The sequence below is a fragment of the Helianthus annuus genome, chromosome 9, assembly GCF_002127325.2.
Source record: "Helianthus annuus cultivar XRQ/B chromosome 9, HanXRQr2.0-SUNRISE, whole genome shotgun sequence".
Taxonomy (NCBI): Eukaryota; Viridiplantae; Streptophyta; class Magnoliopsida; order Asterales; family Asteraceae; genus Helianthus; species Helianthus annuus.
The window spans coordinates 180494602-180505614 of NC_035441.2; the positions used below are offsets into that span (position 1 = coordinate 180494602).

The 11013-nt window shown below is 40.4% G+C and overlaps 1 protein-coding gene across 1 annotated transcript; it reads right to left on the reverse strand.

The window, feature by feature from the left end:
* Positions 1–263: 263 nt before the first annotated feature.
* Positions 264–863, reverse strand: LOC110875064 (F-box protein At1g67340). Its single transcript, XM_022123311.2, has one exon. It carries the CDS (start codon positions 861–863, stop codon positions 264–266), a length of 600 nt encoding a protein of 199 aa, XP_021979003.2.
* Between the last annotated feature and the right edge of the window lie 10150 nt (positions 864–11013).

Here is an 11013-nt window from a genome sequence, read left to right on the forward strand (position 1 = left end):
AAGGATAGCTAAGTAAAAACATTAGAATTTCACTTTCAATTTCTCCCATCCTTCACGGATATATCATATATGGTCTGAAAATCCCACACCTAAAACTCTAAAACCATCTTTACAAAAAGTAAAAAAGAAATGAAATATCACTGCAGAAAGAAACGGTACAAACTCAAATCTCGATCCCATCAACTTCACCTTCTTCAATCTCCACCGCCCGATCATCCATCACGCAATCTTCACCGTTCGTATTAACTTCTTCCTCCACGTCATCAATCAAACGCATGACCAATCCACTCCTCTATAGGTGCGCATTCCACCTTGTGGTGCAACCTCCAGTCACGAGCCTGGCACCCACGCGAACAATAGTTCACTTTCCCACAACCCGAACACCTTCGAAACTCGTTTATTCGGGTCTCGGGGCGCCCACACCCCTTGCAAGAACACATTCTCAAACCTTGGCCCGGGACACCATTTTCCTTTGACCCGAACCATTCTGCCATAAACTTATTAACCGGGTGCATTTGTCTACTAGCTTGGTTAAACCCGTAGTCATTAAGTAATTCATAGTCGAAATTTATATGTGTCGATTTGTTTTTGAGGACACGTAGGACAAAAGCAAATTCGCGTGAGTTAGCTTGCACGAGAAGACGATTGCCTTCGGAAATGTTCCTTCGTATTCCATACCCGTCTTGAAGACAATGAGCGAGTTCACGAAGAGCATCCGGATGGCCAAGGCACGCTGCTCTTGCACACAAAGCAACACCTGCACAAAGGTCTTTATCGTTCTTCAAGCCTCCACTACCGTTGAACTGAAGAAGAGCGAGTGAGTATAGTGCCGGAGCGTGTGATTTAACCGCGGCTTTCGTCATCAACGATGCTCCACTTCCTCGATTTTGCAAGCAATAAAATCGAATCTAATAAAAGCAATTGAAGAAACACTGAACTAATTAGGCAACTAATCAGTTTGGTTTATGTTTCTACCATAGTGGTTAATCTTCTAATGAATTGTCTGAGCTCCGATTTGATGTTTAATCCTGCAAAACAGAACACCGTCACTCGTCAAGAGGGGAATGTGGGGGTTTCCCTCTTAACCGGGCTCCGGCGTGAGAATAAGTGACTGCTTTGGGAGGATAATTAAGTGTTAAGAGTGAGAGTAGAAGGAGTAGAATGTTTAACCTGTGGAGTGAGGTCTCTATCTATAGCCGGAGAAGTGTAAGAGGATATGGGCTGATGGGCCTTGGGCCGGTAATTGACAACATAATGGATATGCTCTTTTTCTCACTGGTGTCGACCGTTTAGTGGCTTTTAGAAGCTCTTCGGCGCTGGCGCGCCTTGATTGGAGCCACGTGTCATTGTTGTCGGCCCTGTCGTCCTTCTGCCATCAGCAGACAAGTGGAGATCGTGGGACAGATGTCTCTGTCGTCTGATTGGTGCCATGTAGGCGTCCTTAAGTACTTCTCGTCAGACGATCGTGGCGCACGATTGAACAGAGCCTGCTGGATGGTCATTGGCTCTTTTTCTCTGCCACTTGTACCTTGTGTACTACCTGGAGCAGCTTTGCGCTGCTTCCTTGTGTGATTCTTGCTGAGCACGTAACTGACCTGCACGGGGTTTGGGGTGACTAGGTGTTCCTTCAGTATGCTAAGTGCTGTTATCGGAGCTTCTTGTCGGCTAACCCTCGCGCGACGTAGAGCAGGAGATGGTGTAACTCGCGCAAGGCTTGTAACAACTGTCGCTAAAATCCCTAATTAAGGAAACCCTAATTGAGACACCCAAGTGATTCTACGCAAACCCTAAAATTTTCAGAATTTTCAGAATCAGGACCAGGGCCCCTAAAACTCAGGGGGGGATAAACCCTAGCCAACGATTATCTTCATAACTAATTGTAAAAATCGAATTTTAAGAAACTGACAACACAGCAAGCCTACACGCACGAAGGGCTACTCTATGAAAATAGGGTGGTCACTCGCGTAGCGCGACGCCTAAGGGGGTACCCCCTCGCGCTACGCGACGGTGTCAAAATCTCAGTATAAATAGCAGGGGTTGGGACTTGAATTTTGGCACTTGAACGACGAAAATCGGAGTTACGTAGGTCGAGTTATAAGCAAAACAGTCCAATACACCCACACAATTATCGAATCGCTGCCGCAAAACAGGGTAATTACTCGATCGCTATTACGATTTAGTTTCCGGAATCAATATATCCAAGGAATGTCTAAGTGCCGCCCACATTGGGCTATGCTTTGTCGTTGTCGATAATTCGATAATGAGTTGAAACATTGTACTTTGTCGTTGTCGATAATTCGATACACGAGTTGAAGTACTATACTTTGTCATTTGTCATTTTGATAAATGAGTTGAAGTATTGCACTTGGTCATTCATTGCAAATATTTGATCTCGGGAAATTATCGTAACTGCTGTATTGATCACTAATCCTGTTTTGTGTGCCTTATTGTTAAATTAGAAATAATCAAGGCTAATCAGTAGGCTTATACACTGCTCGTTAAATCTGCAATGTGAGTCATTCTTCTTTTTATCAACTGTTTTACAATACTCCAAATTATTTTCAAAGTGTTATAATTACAGGGACTAAGTCGTGGATATCTTAATTTATTGGTTAGTGGGGTATTGTGCACATTACTATTTCTCCCAGTTAGAGTTCATTGACCTACTAGGGAGAACCGTCACTATTAGAGTTCATTGACCTAATAGTGGTATGACCATCGTCACCATTGTGACTTGTCACCATTGTGACAGAAAGCCAGATAAAAATAAGATATGAACCATTGTAATCGCTCTTATGCTGTAATTTATAACTATGGGTCATTTCCTAAAAACTGAATGAACTCACTCAGTATTTCCCCGCTGATAAAACCTTTTTCAAACATGTTTCAGGTAATCTGTTATGAGCAAAGAAAAGTGCCAGGAAGCACTACCAGCTTAGAAAAGTGGCTCAGTGTAAATAAATAAAGAAACATGTTTTGGAAAATAAAGATTTCCACTGAAATCACATTATTGTAAATTACTGGGTTTTATCCCTAAATTATGTAATGAGCAGTTTTAAATACCAAAGATCCTGTTTTAAAAAGACTTCCGCTGTCGCCTAAATTAAATACCGCAGGATTTCTGTCCCGCGGCTCCTGAAACGGGTCAAACCGGGTCGGGGGCCGTGACAGAAATAAGGTGGTATCAGAGCCACTTCTCAAGCCACTGATTTAAGCCAATTAAGTATTTAGAAAATACTTAATTTCCATTAATTGCTATTTTGTGATTATTTGTTTATTTATCTGACTAATTGTGTACAGTATGAGCAGATCTTTATATGCTAGTCAATATAGTAAGTCATACAAATTCTTAAATAATTTGACTCAAGTATTAGTACCTTTATTATCTACAATCTAGAAGTCTTATCAAGAAAATCATAAAATTTTCAAAATAAAACCTCGTATGATGTAAATTTCAATAGTACCCAGTAGGAACTAATATTTAAAAAGTTTTCTATAAATTTTATGAATTCTGACTATGTCTATTTGTGCTAAACAGCATGAGTAACTTGTCTGAGGCCCTTCAGAATTTAAATCTCTATCCAGTAAGAGTAGAAGTTTCCAGAGATTTCGATAGGTATATACCAGATATAGAAGAACCTATAGAATTCAATGCTTTACCTCTCGAGAAACCCAAGCCCAAGGAAATAGAAATTGGGGAAAGTTCTAGGCAAATTGAAAAGTTACCATCTCAGGAAGAGTTAGATTATATATTGGCAAGCCATAATACTATTAAGCATGTTAATGAAAATATTTTTAATCGCTCTCTCGAAACACAACTACCAATGAACGTAGAACCATCTATTCCAAACCCTTCAATCCACTCGCAAATAAACGAATGGTTAATTAATGAAATACAGTTACAAAACTATCCCTATAAGCTTTTTCCTCAAGTTCCATCTAGAACCTTTACCAAATCCACCAATGAGTAACAAGAATAAGGCTGAACTTCGCTTTGGTGAAGAACTAATGGATACTGGGAATAGGATCCAAGAGATTGGGGGATAAATCTCCTGAAACTACAATAAGAGGGAACACAGTTACTAGAATATCGTTGACAAAAAGAATAGCGGATTTATGAAACTGTTATTATGTAATAATAATAGTAAAATCAGTATGTGTAAGATAAATAATAAAACGGTTGTATATAGAAGCATGAAATTTTAGAAAATTTACAAATTTTGTTCGTATACGTGACTATGTGCAATTAAGTATGATATTGGATTATTTCTTGTATACTAATTATTTATCTATAACTTAGTTGTCAAATGGAAAACGCTAATAATGAACCAGTTAATGAGGTTAATGATTCCGAGCAACAACCGGGGGATCAATATATGACTAGGCAGGATATAGAAAATATCGTTGCTCAAGGGATAGCCAACACTATTCCAACAATGATAGCTCAAGGGATAGCCAACGCTATTCCAGCCATCGTTGCTGCTATTAAAAATCCAATAGAACCACAACAACCCGTTCCTAGCAAACGTATTTCTGAAGATAACTTCAGTAATAGCGTAAACGGAGGCAATAATCGTGTTAATCATGACAATGAACCACAACCAGCGCCGCTCCCTAAGAAAATGAAAATTGCAACGCCTGGTTGCACTTACAAGGAATTTCTTGCTTGTAAACCATCTGAGTTTGCAGGCAACGAAGGAGCGACTGCGGCACTACGTTGGTTAGAGAAAACTGAGGCAGTAATTGCCATAAGTAAATGTGCTCAGGATGATCAGGTCATGTACGCATCAAACCTTTTCAAAGAAGGAGCGCTAGAATGGTGGAATACGGTGTTACAATCAAAAGGAAGAAGGATGGCGTATGCTATGAACTGGGAAGAATTTAAGAGCTTGGTAGAAAGAAAATTCTGTCCCGAATATGAAAAAGAACAAATGACAAACAAGTTTTTAACCCACCGAATGGTTGATGTAGATTGTCGAAAGTATACTACGACATTCTTCGAATATGCTCGAGTAGTACCAACCCTGGCTTCGCCAGAGCCAGTACTTATTTCTCGATATATTTGGGGATTGATTTCTGAAATCCGTAACATCGTCAAGGCTGCGAAACCTCGCACGATTGATGATGCGGTGGATTTAGCCAATACTCTGACTGACGAATTAGTACGGACAAGAGAAGAAAATAGAAGGAAGGAAGTAGCCCAAAAGATTACCCAGGTAATCCGTTCGGATAACCATAACGATTTTAAGAAAGGAGGGAATGGGCAATCTTCTACTAGTTCATTTTGCAATTTTTGCAAAAGGAAGCATTTTGGAAGATGCAAAGGATACTGCAATTTTTGCAAAATTCCGGGGCATCAGGAAGAAGACTGCAGGAGGAAGAAATTTTCAGTTTGTTACAACTGTGGAGAAACTGGACATCTTAGGCCAAATTGTCCAAAACTGAACAAACCATCTGACACTAAAGCCAAACCTGCAGAAGAAGCAAAAAGGAATGCAAGAGCCTTTCAATTGACTGCTCAGGAAACAGAGCTCATTCCAGATGTAATAGCCGGTACGTCCTAGGTTACAACGTTTACACAAAAAGTATTAACTGACTCTGATGCACACCAAAGTTTTATAAATACTTCATTCTGTCAAACTCTTAACTTAGACAAATCTTTACAGTTAAAACATGCAAAAAGGAAAATATAACTCTCAGGTCATATAATCCTTCGCTAACCTAATTCCTATGAAATTAGCCAAGTTTAATGTTGTGTTAGAAATAGATTGGTTAGTAGCCAACCCTACTCGAATTCTCTGTGATAAGAACTTTATAGAAAATCCAGGTAACCGCCGGAGAAGTATTTATGATTATAGGAAATAAACCACGTAAGGTCACATGATAAATCATGAAGATATTCACTTAGATCCTGCTAAGATAGCCGTGGAAGAGTTCGCAATCTTTAAATGGAAAGTAGGTATTTTGTAAATTTAGCCGGATACTATAGGCAGTTTATTAAGAATTCTTTTAGATAGATACATCCTTAACTAAGTTAACACAGTTAATTCTAAATAAGAACCTAAACAAAAAGAAGCCTCTAGCTAGCCTTACCAGAAGGAACAGAAGATTTTAAAATATACAGTAATGCTTCAAAGTTAAAATTTGGATATATGGTAATGCGACACAAAAAGGTAATTGTGTATGCATCAAGGCAATTACAAAAGCACGAAGAAAACCTTACCACTTGTAAGCTTAGAAACCACAAGTTATGCTTAAGATTAGGAAACATTATCTAAGTAAGCTTACTATCCATATGGGTCATAAGAATTTAAGATACATATTTGAGCAACAAGAATTAAACATGAGAAAAAGGAAATCCTCAGTGATTACGACTGTGATATTCAGTATCACGAAGGAAAGGCTGAAGACGGTTAGAAGAACTATACAAATAATAAACAAAAGCCGTCGAAGTCCGAGTTGGAGACAAAATGCTATTGAAGGTATTTCCTTGGAAAGGAATTTATAAATTCGGTAAGAGAAGAAGCTAAGTCTCTTATACGTAGGACCATTACCAGTAATCCAACGCATAGGACCAGTAGCTTATCATTTACAACTACCAGAAGAGTTAGCTGAAGTACATGATGTGTTTCATGTATCCAATCTCAAGAAACATCTATCAGGCGAATCCTTGGTAGTACCTCTTCAAGATATAGAGATAAATGATAGAGAAACCCCTACAAATAGAAGATCGGAAAATTAAGTTTCTCAAACACAAACGACTAGTGTTAGTGAAAGTCCAATGGGAATCCAAAAGAGAACAAGAGTATACTTGGGAACTAGAATCAAAAATGAAGTGAAAATACCCTCATCTATTTTAGTGAATCTCGAGGACGAGATTTTTCTTAAGGTGGGGAGGATGTAACAACTGTCGCTAAAATCCCTAATTAAGGAAACCCTAATTGAGACACCCAAGTGATTCTACGCAAACCCTAAAATTTTCAGAATTTTCAGAATCAGGATCAGGGCCCCTAAAACTCAGGGGGGGATAAACCCTAGCCAACGATTATCTTCATAACTAATTGTAAAAATCGAATTTTAAGAAACTGACAACACAGCAAGCCTACACGCACGAAGGGCTACTCTATGAAAATAGGGTGGTCACTCGCGTAGCGCGACGCCTAAGGGGGTACCCCCTCGCGCTACGCGACGGTGTCAAAATCTCAGTATAAATAGCAGGGGTTGGGACTTGAATTTTGGCACTTGAACGACGAAAATCGGAGTTACGTAGGTCGAGTTATAAGCAAAACAGTCCAATACACCCACACAATTATCGAATCGCTGCCGCAAAACAGGGTAATTACTCGATCGCTATTACGATTTAGTTTCCGGAATCAATATATCCAAGGAATGTCTAAGTGCCGCCCACATTGGGCTATGCTTTGTCGTTGTCGATAATTCGATAATGAGTTGAAACATTGTACTTTGTCGTTGTCGATAATTCGATACACGAGTTGAAGTACTATACTTTGTCATTTGTCATTTTGATAAATGAGTTGAAGTATTGCACTTGGTCATTCATTGCAAATATTTGATCTCGGGAAATTATCGTAACTGCTGTATTGATCACTAATCCTGTTTTGTGTGCCTTATTGTTAAATTAGAAATAATCAAGGCTAATCAGTAGGCTTATACACTGCTCGTTAAATCTGCAATGTGAGTCATTCTTCTTTTTATCAACTGTTTTACAATACTCCAAATTATTTTCAAAGTGTTATAATTACAGGGACTAAGTCGTGGATATCTTAATTTATTGGTTAGTGGGGTATTGTGCACATTACTATTTCTCCCAGTTAGAGTTCATTGACCTACTAGGGAGAAACGTCACTATTAGAGTTCATTGACCTAATAGTGGTATGACCATCGTCACCATTGTGACTTGTCACCATTGTGACAGAAAGCCAGATAAAAATAAGATATGAACCATTGTAATCGCTCTTATGCTGTAATTTATAACTATGGGTCATTTCCTAAAAACTGAATGAACTCACTCAGTATTTCCCCGCTGATAAAACCTTTTTCAAACATGTTTCAGGTAATCTGTTATGAGCAAAGAAAAGTGCCAGGAAGCACTACCAGCTTAGAAAAGTGGCTCAGTGTAAATAAATAAAGAAACATGTTTTGGAAAATAAAGATTTCCACTGAAATCACATTATTGTAAATTACTGGGTTTTATCCCTAAATTATGTAATGAGCAGTTTTAAATACCAAAGATCCTGTTTTAAAAAGACTTCCGCTGTCGCCTAAATTAAATACCGCAGGATTTCTGTCCCGCGGCTCCTGAAACGGGTCAAACCGGGTCGGGGGCCGTGACAAGGCTCGTGGTTGGAAGTTTATTGAATAAGGAGTATGGTTCCACGCGCAACCTTGATGGAGGTTTGCGTGGCTTTTTTGGGACCATACCCCTTCAAGTCCCCCCAGTCCAGTGCTGCACCATGCGCGAGGCAAGTGGTTGGAGCTCTGGACTTAAAAAAGTTGAAGAAAATGCTTCCTTGATTTTGGGGACGTGGCGCGTGTAGACTTTTATTGGTTACAACGGCGCGACTTCCAGGCTTGGTTCCAGGTGGGTTATTGCTTTTCTGAGTAGGCGCGAAGGGTTGTTAAGGCATTGCTACATTGCGCGGTCTTAGTAGCTTTTGCATGAAGCTAGTTTTAATTTATGGCGAGAAAAACTTCGAAATTTGAACTCTGACAAGTTGGTGAGAAACGTCGTTGATGGTGACGTTTGAGTTGACCTGTTACACGGCTGTCATCAGGTTTTCCTGACGGTTCGGCTTTCCGTCAGGCGAGTGAGGCCCACGCGCGCGTGGTAACCGTCACTCCGAGATTCCCGCCTTACGTGTCATCTTCTGATTGGTCACGTGCGCGGCGATCTTGGCACGTTTACCCATCGCATTAAATGCGATGGGTATATATATCCGAAAAGATATGAGAGGTCATCACTTTTCTCTTCCATTATTGCTATCTTTCTCTCGTTTCGTATCTTTTCTCTTCGAATCTTCAAACTTTGTATCAGATCTTCAAGATCCTTCTTCGTATCTTCAAGTTTTTCAAGAAAAACTTGAATCTTTATTTACTATGGCTGAAGAACATCAAGAGGATGTTCCTGGGGAGGAGGGCCCTGTTCCCGTTCTCCGGTGGGATCTAGGTCTTTTTTAGCAGATCACGAGGAGTTTCCGGTTTCCACCGGAATGGGACGCTAAGTACCCCGGCCAAAACCAGACGGCTGCTGATGCACCACCGGGGTATATCACGTTATTCGAAGACTTCTTTCATCAAGGTAATTTCCGGCTACCGGCAACGAATTTTATGGCCCATATTCTGCAGTTCTATGGGTTTCATATATCGCAGATGAGCCCTCCCGGGATGGTCCGGGTTCGTCACTTTGAGTTCTTGTGTTGGTCACATGGTATTGAGTCGACGGTTGAGAAATTTAGGGTATTCTATCAGTTAATCAAAAACATGGGCTTCTACTCATTCGCCAGTCGAGGTGCTGCAAAAAAGATACTTCTGAACCCCCCCAAGAGTTTTCATGATTGGAAACCGAAGTTCTTTTATATTCGTGAGGAGGTGATACCGATCGCTGATGTGTGTAAAATGAAACATATAAATCACATCAATTAAGGCATAAAACTAACCCTTTTTAAGTACTAATGTTGGAAGAAGAGTGTTTTTGTCTTCCTTTTGTATTTTCAGGATGAAATGAGCTCAAAATCACAAAAGAAGCAAAAAGACAACTAATTCTACCATAAATACAAGAAAAGGAACAAAAGTGGACTGCCCGGACCCTCAACGGCACATCCCAAGGCAAAGGAGAAGAAACAGAGTCTGAACACGCCCCGTGTCCAGCGAACACGGGGGCGTGCCCAGGAAGCAGCAGAAAAGACAAACCAGTAGAAGCTTCCATTGCCCACCACGGGGCCGTGTCCAGCGGGCACGGGGGCGTGGTGAAAGTACAGCAGGCGCATTAATTGTAATTCGCAATTACAATTAATGAAGAGAGAGAGTGTCAGACGGGCACGGGGCCGTGTCCAGCGGACACGGGGCCGTGTCCAGCCTTCTGTTCAGCCTATAAATAGAAGAGCTTGGCTTCATTCTCTCTCATCCCTTGGCACACCACCTCTCTCACACTTCATCCACCACCCACCACCACCATAACACCATCATCCACCACCATCATCCATTGTCCATCGTAGAGTGTGTGAGTCGTCTCGGGATCCAAGATTGATCGTAAGAGTTCTTGACAATCAAGGCCATGTTTGCCTAAGTCTCTTACATCACTTGGTGAAGACAAGTGTTTAGTATAATACTTTTTATTTTTAATCTTTTGCACTTTTTATTTGGTTTTGTATTAATGACTTTAATAACTAGTTACTTATGTTGAAGGTGATCTTTCCTTATCGTTTGTCCGTGGTGTCTTGGCATTATTTTACTGTTTATATAAAATAAAAGATTTTCACCATTCATATCTCCACGGTCTATATGGAGGTATGTTGGCTACCTGGTCGGGGGTTAAGGGAACGGTTTGGTAAGGGTCTTGCCCTTGTTCAGCGTTTAGAGGTCCTGCTTGGGACCTGGGTCAAATTTAGTAGGATCTCCTTCAATGCCCATAGGTATTGGATGGCGGGGATCCAAACTCTTTGACCCCCTCATAAGTTAACTACTATTAATACTATAACCCGGCTATTTAGGACTGTATCCCTGCTGACTCAGACTACTTAGCCGAGGGTAACGTCACCGCCAAAAGCGGGGCCTACCACAATTTGCATTAATAACTTAATTCATTATCTTTCAATAATCCGACCCTTTAGGATTGTATCCTTGCTGACCCAAACTACTGGGTTGAGGGTAACGTCGCCTTCAAAAGAGGGGCCTACTACAATAACTAAGATAATCTCTTAAACAAGTGCAAAAGTGCGAAAATAATCAAAGGTTATACTAATACACATGTCGGATCCAAGTGATTCATCTTGT

Excerpts from the sequence above, each read along its gene's own strand:
- LOC110875064 (XM_022123311.2), bottom strand. The coding sequence starts at position 863 with ATGACGAAAGCCGCGGTTAAATCACACGCTCCGGCACTATACTCACTC.